Raw genomic sequence first — 27,251 nt, forward strand, 5'->3', positions numbered from 1 at the left:
TAGCTGAGTTTCTGGATTGATAGTCAAGCGAGAATGTCACTGGGCCATCACCTCCCCCCGTACGTCTCTCTTTTGAAATAATGGGTGAGATTCTCAGATCCCATTCGCCCTGTCCTCTCCCCCCCCCACCCCTCCCCGCTGTCAGCGGGAAAGGAGAACTTGGCGGTCAGCCACAGCAGCAGGATCGGAGAATCCCAGCAGCGGGAGAGGTCGGAGAATCCCGGTCGATACTTTTGCAGCCGGCATCTTTCGATGTGTGGGAGCTGTGACTCTCTTCACAAGATGTGGCAGACGGTCTGAGATCATTGAAATGCTTATGCACTTCATGAATGATAATTCTGTGTTCTTGCCAACTCGACACTGTGTTGCTGACTGAAGAATTTAAAATATCCTCCCTTCGCATAAAACCTTCAAAGCCGACTCTGAGGTGGATCAGTTCTGACCTCGTGTGAGCTAGCCGTGCTTTGTAAGCTGGCCAGGTTTCATTTCGTAAACAAGGAGGATACAGTAGGGACAGGTTAAAGAGGTTGAAGATGCTGCGAAATGTAATATGATCATCTATTGCCAGAGGGTTGGGGGGGGGGGGGGGTATTAACCTTCATCTGCCCTCAGGAACAAGGCTGAAGTTGCAGCCTGTAATCCTGGGGTAAGTTTCACGATAAACCAATGTGCGCGCGTTACTTAACTTCAGAATGATCTGAGTCCCAATCAGAAGCCAGACCGTTAGCATTACGCAGCTTAATTTACCCTGAGCAGCTATTAAATCCCATGAAAGCTCCATCATCATCATAATGTTAGATTTGATTTCAAAAGCAGTAACACAGCCAGCTATTTACCAACCGTGCCTTAAGACCATATTTGGTGCAGTCTGGAATGGGTAACGCAAGCCAGTTTTACAGCACAAACTGAGACCCGCTTTGTGATCCTTACATGTCGAACTTTTTGAATCTGTACACACCAAGTAGAACGACACCAGAAAGGGTACGCAGCCAAGGGTGGGGCCTGGAATATCTCATGACCATGCTAATTTGCCACCCAGTGTTAGGGGGATTAGCCAGGGTAAATGCATGAGGTTATGGGGATAGGGCCTGGGTGGGATTGTGGTAGGTGCAGACTCGATGGGCTGAATGGCCTCCTTCTGCACTGTAAAAGTCTATGATCTAGAATTCTAAACTGCATGGGCAAACCCAGTTGGTAAACCTCTCCAATACTGTCCTGCCTGCTGGGTGTACCATCTATAGGATGCACTGAGGCAAGTCGGCAAGGCTTCATCAGCAGCTTGTCCCAGACCCACAAACCTTCATTCACTTTTCTGTGAAAGCAATATCACTGCCTCTTCCACCTAATCCCTTTGGTCACCCGCCAGCATTGCCCCCATTCAGAAAAGTTGCAACAGGGTGGCACAATGACACAGCTGCTTCTCAGTGCCAGAGACCCAGGTTCAATCCCAACCTCAGGTCACTGTCTGTATGGAGTTTGCATGTCCTCCCCGTGGGTTTCCTCCAGTTTCCTCCCACAGTCCAAAGATGTGCAGGTCAGGTGGATTGGCCATGGTAAAATGTCCAGGGTTCAGGTGATTTTGTGAGGGATAGGGCCTGGGTAAGATACTCTGTCAGAGAGTCGGTGCAGACTTGATGGGCTGAATGGCCTCCTTCTGTACTGCCGGGGTTTCTATGATTAGAGAGTTGCTAGGAGCAAAGCCTCACAATGGATCAGCACTCAACATTTAAGTGTAACATCAAAACTAAAAGCAGGAGTAGGCCATTTGGCCCTTCAATCCTGCTCCGCCATTCATTTATGATCATGGCTGATCATCAAATTCAATATATTGACTCCACCTCCCACCCCCACATCCCTTGACCCCCTTTAGCCCCAAGAGCTGTATCTAATTTCCTCTTGAAATTACACAACATTTTGGCCTGAACTACATTCTATGGTGGTGAATTCCACACATTCACCACCCTCTGGGAGAAGAAATTTCTCCTCACCTCAGTTCTAAAAGGTTTACCCCTTATTGTCAAACTATGTCCCCTAGTTCTGGATTCCCCCGCCATCGGGAAGATTCTATCTGAATCTACCTTGTGTAACCTTGTTGGAATTTTATGTTTCTATGAGGTCCCCTCTCACTCCAGTGAATATAATCCTAACTGACTTAGTCTGTCCTTATGTGACAGACTTGATATCCCAGGAATCAGCCTGGTAAACCTGTGCTGTACTCCCTCTACAGCAAGGACATCCTTCCCCAGATAAGGACATCAAAACTGCACACAATATTCCAGATGTGGCCTCACCAATGCCCTGTACAATTGAAAAACATCCCTATCCCTATACTTGAATCCTTGTGCGATGAATGCCTACGTACCATTTACCTTCTTTGCTGCTTGCCGTACCTATGAGAAAGGGTTGGATAGGCTAGGCTTGTCGGAGTTTAGAAGAAATCTCTCAACACCAGGTTAAAGTCCAACAAGTTAGAAGAGTCAGAAGTGACCTGATTGAAACATAATATCCTGAGGAGTCCTGTCAGGGTGGATATAGGGACAATGGTTCCTCAAGAACTAGGGGGCCAGTGTTTCAAAATGAGGGGTTGCCCATTTAGGTTAGAGACAAAGAGAATTTTTTTTCTCTCAGAGGTTCGTGAGTCTTTGGAGCCCTCTTCCTCCAAAGGCGGTGGAAACAGTCTTTGGATACTTTTAAAGCAGGGTAGGTAGATTCTTGATTCACAAAGGAGAGATTATTGGGGTAGATGGGAAAGTGGAGTTGAGGTTACAGCCATGATCTTATTGGATGGTGGAGCAGGCTTGAGGGGCCAAATGGCCAACCCCAGCTCGATATTCCTGCACTCAAAACAAGGTTAATAAAGAAAATGGACAAAATACTGCGATCATAGAATCCCTACAGTGCAGAAGGAGGCCTTTCAGCCCATTGAGTCAGCATCGACACAATCCCACACAGGCCCCATCCCCATATATTTACCCTGCTAATCCCCCTGACATTGGGGTCAATTTAGCACAGCCAATCCACCTAACCTGCACATCATTGGACTGTGGGTGGAAACCGGAGCATCCGGAAAAACCCACACAGACCTGGGGAGAATGTGCAGACTCCATACAGACAGTGACTGAAGCTGGGATTCGAACCTAGGTCCCTGGCACGCTGAGGCAGCTGCCGGATGCCGGAATCTGAAACAAAAACAGTAAATGCTGGAAAATCTCAGCAGGTCTAACAGCATCTGTGGAGAGAGAGAATAGAGCCAATATTTCGAGTGTGGAGCTGGGAGACCAAAGGTAGCAGAGACATAAATAGGGTGTTTTACCAATACGCGTGCAGAAATCAATTTACTCCCATTTTGTCTCTTCTCTTGTTTGGATACAGCTAGCGAATCTAATATGAGAGACTTACACCAGAAACTTCCAAACTCGCCCATGGTTTGGATTCACCAGTCCTGCTGCAGTGAATGGATATTTGGCTGAGTGCCAAATTCTCCATTCTCGCTGGCAAGGGGCAACTGAGATCAGAGAATCCCACCTGTAGAAGGGACTTATTTGGATACGGGAAAGAAATCTCTTTTTTTAACTCATCAAAATGTATAATTGAGCACTTGGTGCTGTCTTGTATTCCATTGTAGGAACCGAGGCTAAAGAGTGGTGACAATGGCCGGATCCTCTGGCCTAACCCGCAGCTGGGATTCTCCAGTCCCGCTGCAGTGAATGGCGATTTGGCTGAGCGCCAAATTCTCCATTCTGACTGGCAGCAGGGCGTGCAAGAACAGAGAATCCTAGCCTATAGTACCGTAGAAAATAGGAGCAGGAGGAGGCCATTTGGCCCTTTGAGTGTGCTCCACCATTCATCATGATCACGGATGATTGTCTGACTCGATAGCCTGATCGCACCTTATTCTTAGCGAGAAACTACAAAGGCTTGTGAATGTAGCCCAGTCCATTACACAAACCAGCCTCTCACCCATTGACTCTGTCTACACTTCCCGCTGCCTTGGAAAAGCAGCCAGCATAATTAAGAACCCCACACACCCTGGGCATTCTCTTTTCCACCTTCTCCTGTCGGGAAAAAGATACAAAAGTCTGAGGTTAAGTACCAACCGACTCAAGAACAGCTTCTTCCCTGCTGCCGTCAGGCTTTTGAATGGATCTATCTCACGTTAAGTTGAGCTTTCTCTACACATTAGCTATGACTGTAACGCTACATTCTGCACTCTCTCCTTTTGTTCTCTATGAGTGGTATGTCTTGCCTGTATAGTGCGCAAGGAACAATACTTATTTTGTATATTTATACATGTGACAATAATAAATCAAATCAAAATCCTTTGATCCCAATGCCCCAAGTGCAAAGTGTTCTCTATATATATATAAAATGGAACTGAATGGGATTCCTTGCAATGCATCCATTCCCGGAATTTGTAATCTCACCCCGGGCTATCCCTGGCTGCCGGCTTTATTTTTTCCCTGCTGCCAAGGTATTTAGCGTATTTTATTCGCAAGCTTATGCTCGGGTCAATGGAGCTAATCAGGGATCAACTGAGGATCCCTGTTAATACAAACATTTGTTCAAAAGTAAATCATTTAAAAAGAGAAAAACATAATCACCCAGCCGAACAAACGTCAATAATCAATTATAGAATAGCATCGTAGAATCCCTAAAATGTGCAAGGAGGCCATTCAGCCCATCGAGTCCGCGCCGACAACAATTCCACCCAAGCCCTATCCCCGTAAACCCACATATTTACCTCACTCAACCCTCCGACACTAAGGGGCGATTTAGCACGGCCAATCCAACTAACCGGATCATATTTGGAGCGTGGGAAGAAACCGGAAAGCCCAGAGGAAACCCACACAGACACGGGGAGAACGTGCATTCTCCACACAGGGAGTGACCTGAGGCTGGAATCGAATCCAGGCTCCTGGCACTGTGAGGCAATAGTGCTAACCATTGTGGCGCCCGAATGGAGAAGGAGGCCATTTGGCCCATCAAGTTTGCACTGACAACAATCCCACCCAGGCCCTATCCTTGTAACCCTGTGTAATACCCCTGACGCTAAGGGGCAATCCAACCCAGACCTATTCCTCGTAACTCCAAGTATTTATCCCACCAATCCTCCTTACCTACACATCCTGGGACACCAAGGGGCAATTTAGCATAGACAATCCACGTAACCGGCACACCTTTGGGACTGTGGGAGGAAACCGGAGCACCTGGAGGAAACCCACGCAGACACGGGGAGAATGTTCAAATTCCACACGGACAGTCACCCGAGGCCAGAATTGAACCCGGGTCCCTGGCGCTGTGAGGCAGCGGTGCTACCCGCTGTGCCACCTTCCACCTCTTCATATCACGGGGACCAAAATTCTCACTCTGTAAAAACAGCAGCTTTTCCTTTCAGGAGACTCACACCTGTATTGTCCTGGAAAGTTGTGGTCGTGATTTAATCCCTTGTATAAAATAGCTGCAGCATCAATAATATTCCCAGCTCCAGCCTGACCACAGGCAGCCAGAGAAGTCAGCTTAATGTTTAACTCCCGTCAAAAACATTCCCAATCTCAGGTCAGCAGAGAAACTCTCTCCAGGCTTAAGGCCTGATAAGGGTTTTATGCTCTGTTTATATTACAGTCTCTCAGTAGGGGAGCACATGCCTTATCACCTCGATAGGTGTGAGCAGAGACAGAGCAACGTAAATATCAGTCGCTTAGGAATGCACGATTCCAGAGATGAGGGGTTTGTCGTATGAAGAGAGATTGAACAGTTTTAGGCCTGCACTCTCTGGAATTTAGAAGAATGAGGGGGGATCAAATTGAGGTATACAAGCTGGTAAAAGGTAGGGATAAAGTCGACATGGAGTGGATGCTTCCTCTTGTGGGACATTGTAGGACGAGAGGTCATAATCTTAGAATAAGGGGTAGCAAATTTAAAACAGAGTTGAGGAGGTGCTATACAAATGCAAGTGTTTTTGTTGTTTGAGAAAATGGCCGCCGTTGCAAGCAAGGACGGAGAATTTGGCACTCAGTCAAATCTCCGTTCCCTTCTCCCAAAGGATTGTGAATCTGTGGAATTCGCTGCCCCAAAGTGCGGTGGATGCGGGGACAGTGAGTAAGTTTGAGGAGGAGTTAGACCGATTTTTAATGGGTTGAAGGATTATGGGGCAAAAATCAGGAAAATGGGGCTGAGAAACTTATCAGCCATGATCGAGTGGAGGAGCAGACACGATGGGCTGAATGGCTTTATTCTGCTTCTATATCTATGAACTAGCGCAGGCTACTCACCCCACCTTGAGCTTGCTCTGCCAATTAGGAGATCACGGCTGATCTGTATCTTAACTCCGCCCACTTGCCTTTGCTTAAAGTTTATTTATTAGTGTCACAAGTAGGCTTACATTAACACTGCAATGAAGTTACTATGAAAATCCTCTAGTCGCCGCACTCTGGCGCCTGTTCACTGAGGGAGAATTTAGCCCAGCCAATGCATCTAACCAGCACGTCTTTCAGATTGTGGGAGGAAACCGGAGCACCCGGAGGAAACCCACGCAGACACGGGGAGAACGTGCAGATTCTGCGCAGGCAGTGACCCGAGGCCAGAATTGAACCCAGGTCCCTGGCGCTGCGAGGCAGCAGTGCTAACCACTGTGCCTCTACCTTTCATATCCTTCCTTCACATTAACCTCTCTGGATCTGCCTTCTTTCTCCAGTGGGTGAAAAAAAAACCCCTTTTGAAGAGAAGCGAGGGGGAGTTACCCTTGGTGTCTGGCTAATGTTTATCCCTCAATGGCCGCAGACATGGATAACCTGGTCATCACTACATTGCTGCTTGTGGGATCTTGCTGTGCTCCAGTTAGCTGCTGTGCTTCATACTTCGTAACAGTGGCAGCACTGCACAAAATGACATTTATTGAGAGTGAAGCACTTTGGGGTGTCTGCCGGTCACAGAAGGTGCCACATAAACGCAAGTGTTTTTGTTGTTAGAGAAAATGGCCGCCCCTGCAAGCAAGGATGGAGAATTTGGCGCTCAGCCAAATCTCCATTCACTGCAGCGGGACTGGAGAACCCTGCTGGCGTGAACGACAAGAAAATTCCTGAAGGGGAGGCAATGGTTTCGTGGTATTATTGCTCGACTATTAATCCAGCTAATGTTCTGAGGACCTGCATTCGAATCCCACAACGGCAGATGATGGAATTTAAACTCAATAAAAAAAATCTGGAATTAAGAATCTACTAATGGTTATGAAACCATTGTCAGAAAAAGCCATCTGGTTTAACAGTGTCCTTTAGGGAAGGAAATCTGCTGTCTTTACCTGGTCTGGCCTACATGTGACTCCAGAGCCTCAGCAATGTGGTTGACTCAAGTGCTCTTGGGCAAATAGGGATGGGCAATAAATGCTGGCCAGCCAGCAACACCCATGTCCACAGGTGAATATAGAAAACAAAATTTCAGCCAATATTTTGGCTGGTTGGTGAACCTAGTACTAGTGGGTATGGTCTAAAAATGATACTGTTCATGAGTCATATTAGGAGACATTTCTTCATGCAGAGTTTAGCTGAAGTTAAGAACTCTTTTTCACAAACAACCATTAATGGCAAAATTATAAATTTTATGCTGAGATTGCTATCTCCTTATTAACTGATGATATTAAGGGACATGGGACAAAGGCAGGTATAGATGATTAGATTGCACATGAGCCATGATCGCAATGAAAGGCAGACCAGCCTCGATGGAATGAATGGCCTCCTCCACAGACAGGGCATTAGAGTTCACCAAGGTTAGCGGTGAACAAGGTGTGTCAGAGTCTAAAAGTGAGACCTCTGCCTCCATCTGGGGAGGAAGGTCCACCCTTTTAAAATTAAAGTTTATCTATTAGTAAGACTTACATTAACACTGCAATGAAGCTACTGTGAAACTCCCCTATTTGCCACACTCCTGTTCAGGTCAATGTACCCTAACCAGCACATCTTTCAGAACATGGGAGGAAACTGAAGCACCTGGAGGAAACCCACGCAGACATGGGGAGAATGTGCAAACTCCACACAGACAGTGACCCAAACTGGGAATTGAACCCAGGTCCCTGGTGCTGTGAGGTAGCATTGCTAACCACTGTGCTGCCATGCCGCCCTTCAGGAGCTGTCAGCCAATCATCTGATGAGTTACGTTGCCCCACCAGTGCCACCAGAAACACTGGCCACAGCTGGGATTGCAGAGAAGTCCCGTGCGAAGATTGTAACTGCAGCAAGATGGATAACTAAGTTGAGAAGGTGGAATTTGGGCAGGAGGCCACGGCAAGGGAAGTGAATTGGGGGAGTGGAACTGTCTTGCATAGGGTACCGCGGGGATGTGGGGGCAGAAACTAGTCTCTGTGGATGGGAGGGCGGTTAGGGCAGACCTTAGGCACCTCCAATAGGCCCAGGAATACACGGTAGAAGTATTCTCCCCCCTCAGGCCAGTAACCTCTGGAATGACACTTGGCAGGCTTCAAACTTGACTTCCCTCTCCACCCACTGACTCGGAAATTGCAGCAGAGTTGGAAGAGGCTCTCCAGTAGCAATTCATTGGCTGATTAAAGGCCTTACTTGACCCAAGAATTGGTGGGTCACCTTCCACACCTTGGGTAAGGTTTCAGTGGGACGGAGTGGGTAGGTTTCAGGAACAGCGCCCACGGCATCTTGCCCCCTTCCAACTCCGCCCACCTGCCAACTCACTCTCAGGACTGTGTAAAATCCTACCCCATGCCCTCCCTGGTCACAGTGCAAGAACTCACTTTTGATGGGGGCCCTTTTATCAGTTCTCAGCTTGTCCACTAGGTGGAGAAGTGCAATGAGTGAAGCTGCCAGGAAAAGCTCCTACGATGTGGAGATGCTGGCATTGGACTGGGGTGGGCACAGTAAGAAGTTTCACAACACCAGGTTAAAGTCCAACAGGTTTATCTGGTAGCAAATGCCACTAGCTTTCGGAGTGCTGCCCCTTTGTCGAGGAAAAGCTCTACCCAGCGCAAGATAGAATGATTGGTGAAAAGTAACTCATTGGAGTATCTGCAAAGTGCTCCACACACTTTAGTTCCAAGGAAGTGCTTGGTGGTGAATATTCACTCATCTATTGCAGTCCAGTGAAACAGAACTGTAGATAACGGGACATGTGCAAACTCACATGGACTATGTAGCTAAGGTCCCGTGGAATGGAATCTAGTCAAGGACGAAGACGATTTCAGTTGGTTTGCTGCTGACTCCTGGGAGGGGAGGATGAACGATACGACCATAAGAAATAGGAACAGGAGGCCATTCGGCCCCTCGAGCCTTGCTCATTGAATAGGATTGCGGCTGTTCCGACATTCCTCCTATCCACTTTCCTGTCCTTTCCCTGTAATCCTTTATTCCTTTACTGATCAAAAAACAATTTATCTCAGCCTTAAATGCATATAAAAGGGTGCAATCTTACCGGCCTCATTCTACTGGCATCATAAACCTTACACCTGGGAAGGGCACAAGGCTGATTTAATTTTTTTTCTAATTTAAATATTATTAGTGAGCCCAGGTTGTAAGTGTCTGGGTTCACTTGCCTGAGCAGCCTCACTGATGGAGGTCCCCATCTGTAACGACCATGTATGCTCCCTCACCAATGGGGACCATTGAAAGTTATGGGCAACGTGGGGTTGTGGTCATAATCAAATCAGCCACGACCTTACTGAATGGTGGAGCAGGCCCAAGAGACAAGATGGTCTACTCCAGCTTCTCGTCCGTATGTCCGAAACTGAGCAACATTTACCTTTCTCTTTATGGAAGAAACTTTAACCTCAAGTAGTGATTTACCGAATGAAACATCACCTCCTATCAGTTAGAAGTCAGGTAGTGTAGCCATTCCTCTCAGAAGGGGCAGCATGGTGGCACAGTGGTTAGCACTGCTGCCTCACAGCGCCAGGGACCTGAGTCCAGTTCCAGCCTCAGCTGACTGTATAGAGTTTGTACGTTCTCCACACGCCTGTGTGGGTTCCCCGGGTGCTCCGGTTTCCTCCCAGACTCCAAAGACGTGCAGGTTAGGTGGATTGGACATGCTAAATTGCCCCTTAGTGTCAGAGGGTTAGCAGGGCAAATATGTGGGGTAACGGAGATAGGGTCTGGGTGGGATTGTGGTTGGTGCAGATCAGATGGGCCGAAATGGTCTTCTTCTGCAACGTAGGGATTCTATGATTCTCAGAAGACTAAGGAAATTCGGCATGTCACCTACGACTCTCACCATCTTTTACAGATGCACCAGAGAAAGCATTCTTTCTGGTTGTATCACAGCTTGGTATGGGCTCCTGCTCTGCCCAAAACCGCAATAAACCACAAAAGGTCGTAAATATAGCCCAATCCATCACGCAAACCAGCCTCCCGCCCATTGACTCTGTCCACACTTCCCACTGCTTCGGCAAAGCAGCCGCATAATTAAGGACCCCGTGCACCCTGGACATTCTCTCTTCTACCTTCATCCATTGGGAAAAAGATAGAAAAGTCTGAGGTCACGTACCAACCGACTCAAGAACAGCTTCTTCCCTGCTGCTGTCAGACTTTTGAATGGACATACCTTGCATTAAGTTGATCTTTCTCTACACTGTAGCTATGACCGTAACACTACATTCTGCACCCTCTGCTTTCCTTCTCTATGAACAGTATGCTTTGTCTGTGTAGCGTGCAAGAAACAATACTTTTCACTGTATGTTAATACATGTGACAATAATAAATCAAACTAAATCAAATTCAGTTGATCTTTCTTTACACCCTAGCTTTGGCTGTAACACTACATTCTGCATTCTCTCCTTTCCTTCTCTATGAATGGCATGCTTTGTATGGCACACAAAAAACAATACTTTTCACTGTATACTAATACATGTAACAATAATAAATCAAACCAAATCAAATCAATTCCAAGCTGCACTGAAGCACTTTGTCGCAATTCAGAATTCTAAATTGTTACAGTGAATGGGAACAAAACTGTTTCTTACTGAGTTTTCTTCTGGATATTGTAGTTAAATGAAAAGAAGTGATTCAGACAGCAATGATTCTGTGAGCAAGACATCAAGTAGATTCCTCTAATTGTCACAGAGCATAATGAAAATTCTGTACAAGGAACACTCCAATCACCCAAACAGGGGGAAAGGTCATGTAGGAAAGATATTCATTTGTCAGATTAGATTCTTCAAAAACGCCTTGTTTGCAGCCAATAACATTTAACAGAAAACACACACATTGGTCATCATAAAAAACTTTGTAATAAAAAGATCGGCATTTATCTGTGATCGCTGAAAGGCTTTTCAGACAATGGAGTTGGTTTTTTTTAGTAATGTGGGAAATGCATCAGGCAAGACACACACAGCAAACTCTCACAGACACTGATGCGCAATTATAAACTGCTCTTGTGGTGTTGATTGAGGGAGCAATGTTGGCCAGGACAGTGGGTAGACAGTGAGGTCATTCACATCCACCCCAGGAGGCAGATAGGGCCTCATCATGATATAAGGGCAAACAACTGCAGCTGCAGGAATCTGAAATAAAAGCAGAAAGTGCTGGAAAATCTCAGTAGGTTTGACAGCATCTGTGGAGAGAGAGAATAGATGTGGAGATGCCAGCATTGGACTCTTAAGAAGTCTGGCGTTGCACAGTCAGAAGTCTCACAACACAAGGTTAAAGTCCTACAGGTTTATTTGGTAGCACAAGCTTTCAGAGCGTTGCTCCTTCTTCAGGCGAGTGAAGAGTTGTGTTCACAAACAGAGCATATATAGACACAGACTCAATTTACAAGATAATGGTTGGAATGCGAGTCGTTCCAAGAAGTCAAGTCTTTACAAGTACAGACAATGCAAGAGAGAATAGAGCCAACGTTTTGAGTCGAGATGACCGTTCAAAGGGACATTCACACTCAAAATGTTTGCTCTTTCATTGAATTCCTGCCCATCGAGACCGCCCCAATTCTTACCCAGCCCGTAACCCCACATATTTATCTCCTTAACCTACACAAAGGGGCAAATTTAGAGTGGTCAATCAGCCTAACCTGCACATTTTTTGGAGTGTGGGAGGAAACCAGAGCACCTGGAGGAAACCCAGGTATACATGGGGAGAATGTGCAAACTCCACACAGACAGTCACCCAAGGCTGGAATTGAACTCTGGTCCCTGGTTCTGTGAGGCAGCAGTGCTAACTCACTGCGCCACCATGCCACCCATTCTATTCTCTCTCCTGTCAGACCTACTGATATTTTCATAAGAACATAAGAAATAGCAGCAGGAGTAGGCCATCTAGCCCTTCGAGCCTGCCCCGCCATTCAATAAGATCATGGCTGATCTGTCATGGCTCAGTTCCACTTTCCCGCCCTCTCCCCATAACCCTTAATCCCCTCGCTTATCAAAAACCCATCAACCCGCGTCTTAAAAATATTTAGCGAGACAGCCTCCATCACTTCAACGGGCAGAGAATTCCAGAGATTCACCACCCTTTGAGTGAAGAAGTTCCTCCTCAACTCCATTCTAAACCGCCCCCCCTTTATCCTGAGGCTGTTCCCCCTAGTCCTACTGTCCTTTCTGAGCGGGAAGAGTCTCTCCACCTCTATCCTATCCATCCCATTCATCATCTTATACGTCTCAATGAGATCTCCCCTCATTCTTCTAAACTCTAACAAGTACAAGCCTAGTTTATTCAGCCTCTCCTCGTAGCTCAACCCCCTCAACTCCGGCATCAGCCTAGTAAACCTCCTCTGCACTCCCTCCAAGGCCAAAATATCCTTGCGTAAGTGCGGCGACCAAAACTGCACACAGTACTCCAGCTGCGGCCTCACCAATGCCCTATACAGCTGCAGCAAGACCTCCCTACTTTTATATTCAATCCCCCTCGCTACGAAGGCCAGCATCCCATTAGCCTTCCTGACCACCCGCTGCACCTGCAGGCTGGGTTTTTGCAACTCATGCACAAGAACCCCGAGATCCCTCTGCATCGTCGCCTGCTGCAGTTTTTCGCCACGTAAGTAATAGTCCTTCCTACCATTATTCCTACCAAAGTGGACCACCTTGCACTTGCCAACATTAAATTCCATTTGCTAGTTCCTGGCCCATTTGCCCAGCCTATCTAGATCCTTCTGCAGACTCTCCACACCCTCTGCGCAATTTGCCGTTCCACCAATCTTGGTGTCACCAGCAAATTTCGACACCCTACACTCGGTTCCCTCCTCCAGATCATCTATATAAATGGTAAAAAGCTGAGGCCCCAGCACTGACCCCTGGGGCACTCCACTAGTCACCAACCGCCAATCCGAATAGCACCCATTGACCCCCACTCTCTGCCTCCTATTTGACAACCAATCCTCTATCCATGCTAACACCCTACCCCCAACTCCATGCCCCCTAACCTTCTGCAATAACCTCTTGTGAGGCACTTTGTCAAACGCCTTCTGAAAATCCAGAAAGATCACATCCACCGGCTCTCCTCTATCCACCGCCCTAGACACATCCTCATAGAACTCCAATAAATTTGTCAGACACGACTTCCCCTTAACGAAACCGTGCTGCATCTGCTCTATCAAGCAATTCCCCTCAAGATTTTCCAGCAGATAGGACCTCAGTTCAAAGACTTGGTGGAAAGACAGCAACTCCAACAGCGCAGCACTCCCTCAGTACTGGGGCATCAGCCTTGGGCTCTGTGCTCAAGCCCTGGACTGGGACTTGAACCCAGAACTCTGTGACTCAGAGGTGAGAGTGTTACTGACTGCGTCCCACACAGGCGATTACAGACGCTCAGGTGAGGAAGGAACTAAATGTCCAAATTGGGATAGATCAGCCTTTCAGTTGCCAAGAGTTCTTTGTCCTCCTGCAAGTAAATATTTTTATTTAAATTGCCTTTACAGGGGGCTGAACCCTTTTGTCTATTGAAAAGCAGGTTCAGGCTGAAATGTAAATCCATTCAAAATCCATTGACTTCCGTGGAGTTAGAATCGGGTCCGCATGTCTCAGGTTCACATAACAAAACATCAGGCTTGTTTGTATTGCAACTCCAGTGTTTTGCCCAATCCATCAGCAGTGCGGCTGGCTGGCGATGTCTGGTGTAGTTTTTAAAAAGAGAGTAATGGAACGTGTCTTGGGAGAAGGAGTATTTTGCATGAAGTGTACTGTTCACCCTTCCACGCAGTTGATCCACTTGAGAAAGGATATATCGGCACTGGAGGGGGTGCAGGGAAAATTCACTAGGTTGATTCTGGAGCTAAGAGGGTTGGCTTATGAGGAGAGACTGAGTAGAGTGGGACTATATTCATTGGAATTCAGAAGAATGAGGGGAGATCTTACAGAAACATCTAAGATTATGAAGGGAATAGGTAAGATGGAAGGAGAGAGGTTGTTTCTGCTAGCGGGTGAAACCGGAAGTAGGGGGAATGTCCTCAAAATAAGGGGAAGCAGATTTAGGACTGAGTTGAGGAGGAACTTCTTCACCCAAAGGGTGGTGAATCTGTGGAACTCCCTGCCCAGTGAAGCAGTTGAGGCTACCTCATTGAATGTTTTTAAGGCAGATTGATTTTTGAACAGTAAAGGAATTAAGGGTTATGGTGAGCAGACGGGTAAGTGGAACTGAGTCCTCGAAAAGATCAGCCATGATCTTACTGAGTGGTGGAGCAGGATCGAGGGGCCAGATGGCCTATTCCTGCTTCTAGTTCTTATGTTCTCCTAATCCCAATGCCATGCCAATTTAATCATTGGTGCTAATTGTTCAAGGCATTGCTGGGTTTGTAGGCAAGTAGCGAATTGTGGAAAATAGATTTGCATCTATAAAGAGGCTTACTTGGCCTGAGAATGTCCCAAAACCCATTACAGCCATTTCTGGAGTATAAGTTAAATTTATTTGTTAGTGTCACAAGTAGGCTTACTTCTTCTGCAAAGAAGTTACGAGTCGCCACATTCAAACGCCTGTTCGGGTACACTGCAGGAGTATTTAGCATGGCCAATGCACATAACATAAAAACATAAGAAGTAGGAGCAGGAGTAGGCCATCTAGCCCTTCGAGCCTGCCCTGCCATTCAATAAGATCATGGCTGATCTGATGTGGCTCAGTTCCACTTTCCCGCTTTCTCCCCATAATCCCTAATCCCCTTGCCTACCAAAAACTTATCTACCTGTGTCTTAAATATATTTAGCGAGGTAGCCTCCACCACTTCAATGGGCAGAGAATTCCAGAGACTCACCACCCTTTGAGTGAAGAAGTTCCTCCTCAACTCCATTCTAAACTGCCCCTCCCTTATCTTGAGGCTGTGCCCTCTAGTCCTGCTGTCCTTTCTGAGTGGGAAGAATCTCTCTACCTCAACCCTATCCATCCCCTTCATTATCTTATACATCTCTATAAGATCTCCCCTCATTCTTCTAAACTCCAACGAGTACAGACCCAGCCTATTTAGTCTCTCTTCATAGTCCAACACCCTCATCTCCGGTATCAGCCTAATGAACCTCCTCTGCACTCCCTCCAAGACCAAAATATCCTTGCGCAAGTGCGGTGACCAAAACTGCACACAGTACTCCAGCTGCGGCCTCACCAGTGCCCTGTACAGTTGCAGCAAGACCTCCCTGCTTTTATATTCTATCCCCCTCTCTATAAAGGCCAGCATCCCATTCACCTTCTTGATCACCTGCTGCACCTGCAGACTGGGTTTTTGCAACTCATGCACAAGGACTCCCAGGTCCCTCTGCACTGTAGCATGCTGCAGCTTTTTGCCCTTTAAATAGTAATCCCTCCTACTATTATTCCTGCCAAAGTGGATAACCTCACACTTGCTAACATTGTACTCCATCTGCCAGGTCCTCGCCTACTCGCTTAGCCTATCTAGATCCCTCTGCAGACTTTCCACACCTTCCGCACAATTTGCTTTTCCACTCATCTTGGTGTCATCAGCAAATTTCGACATCCTACACTCAGCCCCCTCCTCCAGATCATCTATATAAATGGTAAATAGCCGAGGCCCCAGCACCGATCCCTGCGGCACTCCACTAGTCACCAACCGCCAATCCGAATAGCCAGCAAATCTTTCAGACTGTGGGGGGAAACTGGAGCACCCGGAGGAAACCCACACAGACAGTGACCTAAGCTGGGAATCGAACCCAGGTCCCTGGCACTGTGAGGCAGCAGTGCTAACCACTGTGCCACCATGTATTTAGCTGTCATAATACCGGAAACATGGCAGCCAATTTGTGCACGGCAAGCTCCCACAAGCAACAATGCAATATTCATCTATTTTGAAATGATATTGATTGAGTGATAAATATTGGCCAAGAGATGGTCCTCTCTGCCCTTCTTCAAAATAGTACCATGGGACGTCTTAGTTCTGTCAGCTGGCAGACAGACGAGACCTGGAATTAGCACCCTTCCCAAAGGTGAGAGGGCAGCACGGTGGCACAGTGGATAGCACTGCTGCCTCACAGCTCCAGGGACCTGTGTTTGATTCTGGCCTCGGGTCACTGTCTGTGTGGAGTTTACACATTCTCCCCGTGTCTGTGTGGGTTTCCTGTGCGTGCTCCGGGTTTCCTCTCACAGTCCAAGGATGTGAGGGTTTAGGCGGATTGGCCATGCTAAATTGAGATCAAAAAGGAGGAGGTATTGGGGCTCTTGAGAAACATTAAGGTAGACAAGTCCCCAGGGCCTGATGGGATAAACCCCAGAATACTGAGAGAGGCGAGGGAGGAAATTACTGGGGCCTTGAGAGAAATCCTCACTGGCTACAGGGGATTGGAGAATAGCTAATGTTGTTCCTTTGTTTAAGAAGAGTATCAAGGATAAACTAGGCCGGTGAGACAGGGGATGGGGGGTTGGCATCTAACCCAATATATAGTATGAGGCCATTCTTCCTTGACTTACGTTAAAGACAATGGCCAGAATTCTCTGACCTCACCCGTGGCGGGGATTCTCCAGTCCCCCTGCAGTCAATGGAGTTTTCGCTGAGTGCCAAATTTTCCGTTCTTGATGTCAGTGGTAGCAGGCCATGCAAGGCTGGAGAACCCTGGCCAGACTTGTGTTTGTACAGAGTTTTCCACCATCACAAGACTGCCCAAAGTGCCAGTATTTCAAAACATACTCATTGTGATAATGTAGAAATAATGCGGCCAAATGGTCACCTCTCAGATTGGACTTCTGACCAATCCTACTGCCAGGGTCAAAGGTCAGGAGCAAAGCTGTCCCCTCGCTGCAGACGGGCTTCACACCCTATCCTTAACGTAGTTGTTGGCCTTAATGCGGGAGAGTAGGGAACATTCATAGAATCATAGAATCTCTACAGTGTAGAAGGAGGCCATTCGGCCCATTGACTCTACAACAACAATCCCACCCAGCCCCTGTCCCTGTAACCCCATGTATTTACCCTGATAATCCCTCTGACCTACACATCTTGGGACACTAAGGGGCAATTTAGTATGGCCAATCCCCACTGAGCTACACATCTTGGGACACTAAGGGGCAATTTAGCATGGCCAATCCCCACTGAGCTACACATCTTGGGACACTAAGGGGCAACTTAGCATGACCAATTCCCCTAAGCTACACATCTTGGGACACTAAGAGGCAATTTAGCATGGTCAATCCACCAAATTTGCACACCCTTAGACATTCAATGGGCATTATCAGAGACCCACCACTTTACTACGATAGGACTCATCCTAAAAACTTCTCAATACTTAGTTACATGTAGAATGTGTTCACAGACTTCTGGCAAAGATACCAGTGACTGTGGGCTCTCACTGACAATAACTCTACTCCCTGTGCCTATTCCAGATTGTTTGAGGGTTTGATGGGAACAGGTTGGAGTGTCTGAAAGATAATGCAGGCTAATTTGAAACGGCAATTCCGGTTCAATCTCAGGGGCGACTTTTAAATGCCCACTGGCCAGACGAGTGATGATACACCTGTGTCAGATACTAGAGCCAAATAAGCAGAAAATTCACATGTCACACATAACCTCACATCAGCAGTTGAACACATAAAGGAGGCCACATCAGTCAGAGTATCAAATTCTCACTTCAACACATGCAAAAGTGAAGATCTATTGTGCCTTCCATCAGAGAGAGAATATTGGAGAATGAATTTCATTCTGTATAGAATCAAAAAATCCCTGCAATGCAGGAGGCGGCCATTTGGCCCCTCAAGCCTGCACCAATAACTATCCCACCTAGGCCCTATCCCTGTAACTCCATGCATTTAGTGACACTGAAGGGACAATTTAGCATCAACCTAATCCACACATCTTTGGACTGTGGGAGGAAACCAGGGCACCCAGAGGAAACCCACGCAGTCACAGGGAGAATGTGCAAACTTCACAGTTTTAAAGTTTATTTATTAGTGTCACAGGTAGGATCACATTAACACCGCAATGAAGTTACTGTGAAAACCCCCTAGTCGCCACACTCCAGCACACTGAGGGAGAATTTAGCATGGCCAATGCACCTAACCAGCACGCGTTTCGGACTGTGGGAAGAAACTGGAGCACCCGGAGAAAACCCGCAGGGAGAACATGCAAACTCCACACAGACAGTGACCCAAGCCGGGAATCGAACCCGGGTCTCGGGCGGCTGCGAGGCAGCAGTGCTAACCACTGTGCTACCGTGCCGCCATGCACAAAATGACAAGGGAAGAGAGATCCACCTGTGGCAGCCAGACCGCACAGCAGGATACTCCCGGTGGACCCTCAGCAACGGCTAGCCGCACATTACTGCAAAAAGGGTTTCACTGCAGTAAACAGCTTGAAGAAAAGTAGTAACACTATCCCTTACTTTGTTCACATGTCTGCAGTCAGGGCTATGCTATTGCCCCATTCCTCAGAAAGGTTGTAATTTTCCCCAAGATCAAAGTTGCCAGAGAACAGTGATCCACAGTCCCCGCAGTTTAATGTGAACAGCGCAGAGTATTAAAGGCCAGAGACTCGAGGATTTAGATTTGAGAAGTGTTAGAAGACCGAGAAAGGTATTCGCATTCCGTCCGAGTTGGTGAACGTCGGCCAGGCGAGTTCGGCTTGGGAGCTGGGGCTGTGAGAGTGTGGAGGGGAGGTGGGAGGGGGGGGGTGTTAGAAGGAGATGCAGAGAACTGTCTGCCATGCAGTAGGGAGTGCTCGCATCAAATTACACCTCTCTACCTGCTCAACTCTTTATCCTCATCCCCCTGCTGAAAACATTCCAGCACTCCAGGCTAAGATAAACCTGACACTAATTGGTTCACAGACATGGGAGATTAGAAAATGCAATGAAAGTAAATGAGCAATTTCCCTTCGTATTACTTTCCTTATTTTAAACGTTTCACACACACAAAAATTGCCGGTCGTTAGACCAAAGGCTCACTCTGCTGATAGTATCCCCTGATAGCCGACTTTTGCCAAGTGGGGTAAGTTGTAAAAGAATTCCTTTTAAATGCTCCACGCACAGACAACAATGCTCCACATTGTAATACAGACCTTCAAAATCGGATAGAATCCCCTCTAAGTGGTCATTGACAGAGAGCTCCGACATGCTGAACGCGACCCACAGCGAAAGCGTTGTCAGAAAAGGTCCAAGCAAAGTTAAGAAACTTGAGTGCCAACTCTGAAAGTTTGTCCTTCCGTTCTCTCGAGCTCCCAAAGGTTCTCTCTCTCTCTCGCTCTGTGTGTCTCTGATCTCTTGTAAGAGAGCACGAGTTGCCTGTGTACCTCCTAAGACTCCACATATGCCAAATGCTTTCAGCTGCATGCGAGGCACAGCTCCCAGTGTGTGTTTGGGAGAAAAAAAAACCATGCAAAGCAAATGGTCTGGCCCTCCCTACACAGATGGGTTAAAGCCCAGCCCCACCAGCAGATTGGCTGTATCATATTCATGCCTCAACCCCCTCCAGTCATAAAGGTTTACTCGGGCGGGGGGTGGGGTGGTGGTGGTGGTGGGGAGCTCCAACTTTTAAACACATGACCTAAATGAAACTTCAGGAGTTGGGTGAAGCATGTATTGTTTAAAAACACACGCACACACACACACACATAGCTTTTCCACCCACAGTGACAGCGGAACAAAAGAAAGAAAAATCTTGTCTTTTTCCAAATATTATTATGGTGTGGAGATGCTGGCATTGGACAGCAAGAAGTCTCACAACACCAGGTTAAAGGTTTATTTGGAATCACGAGCTTTCGGAGCACCGCTCCACCCGGGTTCAATTCCTGGCCTGTCACTGTCAGTGCGGAGCCTGCATGTTCTTCCCGTGTCTGCGTGGGTTTCCTCCAGGTGCTCCGGTTTCCTCCCACAGTCCAAAAGACATGCTGGTTAGGGTGCATTGGCCATGCTAAATTCTCCCTCAGTGTATCCGAACAGGCAGCTAGTGTGGCGATTAGGGGATTTTCACAGTAACTTCACTAATGTAAGCCTACTTGTGGCATTAATAAAAGAATCTTATTACATTAAACTAAAGGTCTCACATAACAGACTACTATGTAAAGTTAAAGCATGGCCCCACGTCCAGTCAGTAACAGGACTGCCTGATGTATCAATATATTGAAAATTATGTTGTAGAAAGAAACTGTTGCCACCCCAATCTTTAAGATTTCCATCAGGTCATCCTTCAGTCTTCTCTTTTCTAGAGAAAAGCAGCCCCAGCCTTTCCTGAGGGTTAAACGTTCTCAGCTCTGGCATTATTCTTGTGAAAGAAACCACTGTCTTGTGGGAGTGGGTGGGTGAGCAAGGCAAAATATCTGTGATTTTTCAATATTATTCATTCGTGGAACATGGGTGTCGCTGGCTGGCCAGCATTTATTGCCCATCCCTAGTTGCACAAGGGCAGTGAGAGTCAACCACATTGCTCTGGCTCTGGAGTCACATGTAGCCCAGACCAACTAAGGACATTAGTGAACCAGATGGGTTTTTCCGACAATCGACAATGTTTTCATGGTCATCAGTAGATTCTTCATTCCAGATTTTTTTTTTATTGAATTCAAAATTCCACCATCTGCCCTGGCAGGATTTGAATCCAGGTCCCCAAAACATTAGCTAAGCTTCCGGGTTAATAGTCTAGCCGTAGTGCCACTAGGCCATCGCCTCCCACGTACTAGCACCAAACTCACACATCCTAACTTCGGTAAGCTTGAGGTCAGCAAAAATATTTCTGCCTGTGTCTTAACCTGCACCAAGTCCGATTCCCCTCTCACCGCAGCCTGCTTTGGCCTACACTGGCTCCTGAATAAGCAATGCCCCAATTTCAAAATCCTTATCCTTGATCTCAAACTGCTCCATGGCTCTTTCTCTGTAACATCCTGCCCCACAACTCTCAAAGATCTCAATGACCCTCCAGCCACTGGAGAAGCCTTGAAGTTAATCTTTCACCATTGGCCATGCAACCTTCAGCTGCCAAAGTTCTAAGCTCTGGAATACCCTCTCTACTAAGTTTATTTATTACTGTCAGAAGTAGTCTTACATTGACACTGCAGTGAAGTCACTGTGAAAATCCCTGGTCACCACACTCTTGCACCTGTTCAGGTACACTGAAGGAGAATTTAGAATGGCTAATGCGCCTAACCAGCATGTCTTTCGCACTGTGGGAGGAAACCGGAGCACACGGAGGAAACCCGTGCAGACACGGGGAGAACGTGCAGACTCTGCACAATCACCCAAGGCGGGAATTGAACCCGGATCCCTGGCGCTGTGAGGAAGCAGTGCTAACCACTGTGCCACCATGCCATACAACATCTCGCTCCCTCACTTTCCTCCCTTAGCACACTCCTTAAAAACTATCTCTTCGACGAAGCTTTGAGTCACCTACCTCAACACATCCTTATGGGGGGGGTGGGTTTCAGTGTCAAATCAAATTTCCACGAAGGATCTTGGTGGCACAATGGTTAGCACTGCTGCCTCACAGCACCAGGGACCCAGGTTCAATTCCTAGCCTGTCACTGTCTGTGCGGAATCTGAATGTTCTTCCCATGTCTGCATGCATTTCCTCCAGAAGCTCCGGATTCCCCCCACAGTCCATAAGACGTTTAGGTGCATTGGCCACGCTAAATTCTCCCTCAGTGTATCTGAATGGGCAGCTAGTGTGGCGACTAGGGGATTTTCACAGTAACTTCATTAATGTGAGTGTACTTGCGACATTAATAAAAGAATCTTATTACATTAAATACACAAAATAAAGGTCTCACATAACAGACTATTTTGTAAAGTTAAAGCATGTGGGATTGGAGGTAGTTTCTTGAGATGAATGTAAACTGGTTTTCAGATAGGAAACAGAGAGTTGGCATAAATGGATTTTTTTTGTTTGATTTGCAGTCAGTGACTAGTGGAGCTTCACAGGAATCTGTGCTAGGACCCCAACTGTTCACATTATATATTTAGGATTTGGAAGAGGGAACTGAATGTATTATCTCCAAATTTGGAGATGATACAAAGTTGGGTGGGAGGGTGAGCTGTTAGGAGGATGCAGAGATGCTTCAGCGTGATTTGGACAGACTGAGTGTGTGGGTATATGCATGGCAGATGCAGTACAACGTGGATAAATGTGAAGTTATCCATTTTGGTAGCAATAATAGGAAGACAGATTAAGTAGATACTCAACGAGGCCTTGGAGTCCTCATGTATCGGTCGCTGAAAGTAAGCACGCAGGTATAGTAGGCAGTAAAGAGGCAAGTGGTATGTTGGCCTTCATAGCGAGAGGATTTGAGTACAGGAATAGGGATGTTTTGCTGCAATTATATTGGGCATTGGTGAGGCCACATCTGAAGTATTGTGTGCAGTTTTGGTGTCCTTACCTGAGGAAGGATGTCCTTATTATAGAGAATGTAGAGCAAAGGTTTACCAGGCTGACTCCTAGGATGGCAAGTCTGTCATATGAGGAGAGACTAAGTCGGTTAGGATTATACTCACTGGAGTTGAGAAGACTGAGAGGGGACCTCCTGGAAACTTATAATATTTTAACAGGGTTAGACAAGTAGAAACAGAAAGAATGTTCCCAATGATGGGGAAATCCGGAACTAAGAGTCATAGTTTGAGGGTAAAGGGTGAACCTTTTAGAACTGAGGTGAGGAGAAATTTCTTCACCCAGAGGGTGGTGAATGTGTGGAATTCATTACCACAGAATGTAGTCGAGGCCAAAATGCTGCCTGGTTTCAAGAAGAAATTAGATAAAGCTTCTGGGGCTAAAGGAATTGAGGGATGTTGGGGGAAGGTGGGGGAATCAGGATATTGAATTTGATGATCAGCCATGATCAAAATGAATGGTGGAGCAGGTTTAAAGGGCTGAATAGCCTCGGCCTGCACGTATTTTCTATGTTTCCACATCAAGTTGCTGCACAGATTACTGCTGGCGACATTGGCAGGGAAGCAAACCCATGTGTTGTTTATTGCCTTGCTATTTTAACTGAGGCATTTATTTTAAACAGCAGTCATAGGAATGCCATAAAACGTATCCTGTGCTTACTCCTTAATGTCACTGACATCAACAAAACTTTATATTTCGGAACTGACAGGCTGTTATCGACTCCTAAGGTAGAGCTTTAGTTAATGTCAGTTAAAGACATGCGCTGCTCTGAAGTTATTGAATTGAGTTGCAAAATGAACTGTTCCTGTCTTCTAAAGATTAATTAGGCTGATGTAGGCCGGGCACCATACTTCCACCCACTTTGTTAAATTATTTCTGTACGTGCGTCGCACATGTTTTTCCGTCTCTTGGTTGTTGACAGTTATTGAGTGCTACAGTGTGAATTCTGTTCAGGAGAAAGGATTCTTCATTCCCCTCTCCCGATACTTAGCTTTTCCCATTCATTTTCACGATTGTCTCCACTCCTGCACATAGTAGGCAGGATTTTCCAGCCTTCCCCCCCCACCCCCTCCACAACATTGGTTGATCAAAGGGACTGAGCTATCAATCAAACAATATATCTTTGGGGGAGCAGGTGTTCTCATATACTAATAGCTGTTGTAATACCTAGGCTGATGCCAGAGATGAGAGGGTTGGACCATGAAGAGAGACTAAATAGACTGGGTCTGTACTCATTGGAGTTTAGGAGGATGAGGGGGGATCTTATAGAGGCGTATAAGATAATGAAGGGGATGGATAGGGTAGAGGTAGAGAGATTCTTCCCACTCAGAAAGGACAGCAGGACTAGAGGGCACAGCCTCAAGAAAAGTGGGGGGGGGGGCAGTTTAGATCAGAGTTGAGGAGGAACTTCTTCACTCAAAGGGGGGTGAAATCTCTGGAATTCTCTGCCCGTTGAAGTGGTGGAGGCTACCTTGCTAAATATGTTTAAGTCACAGGTAGATAGGTTTTTGACAGACAAAGGAATTAAGGGTTATGGGGAGAAAGCGGGAAAGTGGAACTGATCCACTTCAGATCAGCCATGATCTTGTTGAATGGCGGGGCAGGCTCGAAGGGCTAGATGGCCTACTCCTGCTCCTATTTCTTATGTTCTTATGAGAATACCTGTTAGCAGAAGTCATTGGGCTGAATTTTGTGACCTTTCGCACTGATGGGATCTTTTGGCCGTCCTGCCCAATGGGGAGCCCTACAGTGGGTTTCCCGGTAACGCAGCTGGTGAACAATGGCAAAATGGTGGTAGAGGCAGCTCACCATGGCCAATCCCGTAGCAACCCCAATCTGCACTCACTGGATTGGCTAAGACCAACTGCCAGGAGACACAGTGAAAAGAAATGTTTGCGTTTGTGTAGGGGTGGGGGGGTTGGGTGGATTGATCATTTTAAATTGCCCCTTAGTGTCCCAAGATGTGTAGGATGAGCTATGGCAAAAAGTGTGGGATTACAAGGATAGGGTGAGCAAGTGCCAAGTTGCCCCTCAGGCCAGAGCTCTACCACCTCACCTGCCCCAGAATTGGCGCTGGTGAGGGTCCGACAATGGAAATCTCCATTGATCTTGGGTGGGAATTTTGTCTGAGCGAGGACGTAAAATCCCGCACTTTGTGTCCAGAAGGCATGTAGATTAGAAGGATTAGTGAGGTAAATACATTGTATTACAGGGCTAGAACCTGAGTAAAATGATCCAAAAAAAGAGACAGTGCAGACCCGATGGGCCTAATGGCCTCCTTCTGCACTGTTGGGATTCTGTGAAGGATTCCATGACAAGGACTGTCAGGAAAACTGCCCGGGAATAAGAGAAGTGTGTGAGGCAGACAGAGGGCAAAAAGAAAATAAAAGTTAGAATCTGATGGAATGAATGGGAGACAAGCAGAGAGGCAGCTACATTGAGAAATGGGAGACAGAGCATTACAAATTGGGGTCTGTCACAGATAACCTGATTGGATTCAGAGGCACCAGTTTCTTCAAGAAGCGATTTAAAGGCCTCGCTTTCATGGGATTCCTTGCATGATGTGAACCATCTACTCATGTGATAGGGAAACATAGAGACACATCATTAGCAACCTCAGATAAATCTGGACAGGATATGTATGTCCTCTGCTGTAATCTCTCTTCGGACAATAGGGCAAACACAAGGTGTGAGACATAGAGATATGCTGCTTGAGTTCATTGTAAGGTAAGCCTGTGGAATGATAGTTATCATTGGGTTCACTTGATTCAGTTAAATGCAGTCTCGGGTCACTAAGTGTGTGGAGTCTGCATGTTCTCCCCGTGTCTATATGGGTTTCCTCCGTGTGCTCCAGTTTCCTCCCACAGTCCAAAGATGTGTTGGTTAGGTGGTTTAGCCGTGCTAAATTAACCCTTAATATCAGGGGAACTAGCTAGGGTAAATGCATGGGGTAATGGGGATAGGGCCTGGGTGGGATTGTGGTCAGTGCAAACTCAATGGGCTGAATGGCCTCCTTTTACTCTGTAGGATTCTATGTAAATCTATGTAATAGAACTTACCTTCACACTAATCATGATGCAAAATAAAGGACATGCTCTACTTTTCATCTCATTTTATTTGACTTGGCTTTGAACTCTTCCTCCTGAACTGTCTAAGTTAGTGGTTAGCTAGTGGTTAGCACTGCTGCCTCACAGTGCCAGGGACCCGGATTTGATTCCCAGCTTGGGTCACTGTCTATGTGGGGTTTGCACATTCTCCCCATGTCTGCATGGGTTTCCTCCAGGTGCTCCGGTTTCTTCCCATACCCCAAAGTTGTGCAGATTAGTTGGAATGGCCATGCTAAATTGCCCCTTAGTGTCAGGAGGACTAGCTAGGGTAAATACACGGAGGTTACAGGAATAGGGCCTGGGTGGGATTGTTTTCGGTACAGACTCAATGGAGGGATTCTCCAGCAGCAACAGTTTCAGTTTGTTTGACCCCAGAATGCAGGAAAAGTTTTGCTTATCACTCATCCCTCACCCTCCTCAGGAGGAGAGGGTAGGCCTTCACTTTATGGTGGCAGTTCTGCCATAGCCGTGTTAGGTAGGAAATGCCAAGCTATTGAATGAAGCATGGCAAAGTTTAAAGTTCATTTATTAGTCTCACAAGTTGGCTTACATTAACACAGCAACAAAGTTACTGTGAAAATCCCCCAGTCGCCACATTACGGTGCCTGTTCAGATACACTGAGGGAGAATTTAGCACGGCTAATGCACATCTTTCAGACTGTGGGAGGAAACTGGAACACCATTCTGGTTAATGGTAAGCCCGAGGATGTTGACAATGGGGGGGTTCAGTGATGGTAACACCACTGAAGGAGCATTGCTTAGAAGATGCTTAACCAAGTTACTGGAAGAAAGCATTTAGGGCTGAGATTCTCCGGCCTCCCAGCCACAGGGTTCCCACCAGCGGGAGGTGCCAAGTTGTTTGTGAGCGGCGGAATTCTCTGGTTCCGTCACAGTCAATGGGAATTCCCATTGGTATCACTGCACAGAGGTGGGAAATCCGTGAGTGGAGATACATTGCTGCCGGGATGGGAGAATTCCGTCCATTGTCATTGCAAAGCAATCTCACAGATAAAGGGAGGAAGATAAGGAGGTCATGCCTTAGTTTACCGCAAATGGGTACTTGTAGTGGTTAACTTACAACAGATCAATCGTTAACCTACCTTTAGCTGAGGGAAGTACATAACAGAGAATACAACTTGCAAAATGTGATGGGAACAGTATTCCGTGTAAGTTTAGTGGCCGTGCTTGGCCAGTTTATTTCAGTACGTGTTGCTGCGACAGACTACTAGTGAAACACCTGTTCCCTTCCCTTTCTGCCTGTAATCAGCGTGTTGCTGAAAATGAAGGAATGTGTGGGTCTTAACCCTTGACTGTGTGTAAGCAGCAACCAGGAGGAGGAATCCCACGCAATCCTGGGGAGAATGGGCAAACCCTACACAGACAGTGGGGAATTATTAATTCATATATT

General features: G+C 46.8%; 1 protein-coding gene across 1 annotated transcript in view; it reads right to left on the reverse strand.

Annotated features, from left to right (window-relative positions):
• The window catches only part of LOC145355077 (neuronal-specific septin-3-like), a 392,555-nt gene extending 372,848 nt beyond the window's left edge, over window positions 1-19,707 (reverse strand). The window contains exon 1 of the mRNA XM_080206915.1: window positions 19,426-19,707. Coding sequence (XP_080063041.1) covers window positions 19,426-19,696 — 271 coding nt within the window. The 5' untranslated portion in view covers window positions 19,697-19,707. The remainder of the gene's footprint in view (window positions 1-19,425) is intronic.
• Window positions 19,708-27,251: the final 7,544 nt, after the last annotated feature.

Source organism: Carcharhinus amblyrhynchos, chromosome 18 (genome assembly GCF_965287045.1).
Source record: "Carcharhinus amblyrhynchos chromosome 18, sCarAmb.v2.hapA, whole genome shotgun sequence".
Classification (NCBI taxonomy): domain Eukaryota; kingdom Metazoa; phylum Chordata; class Chondrichthyes; order Carcharhiniformes; family Carcharhinidae; genus Carcharhinus; species Carcharhinus amblyrhynchos.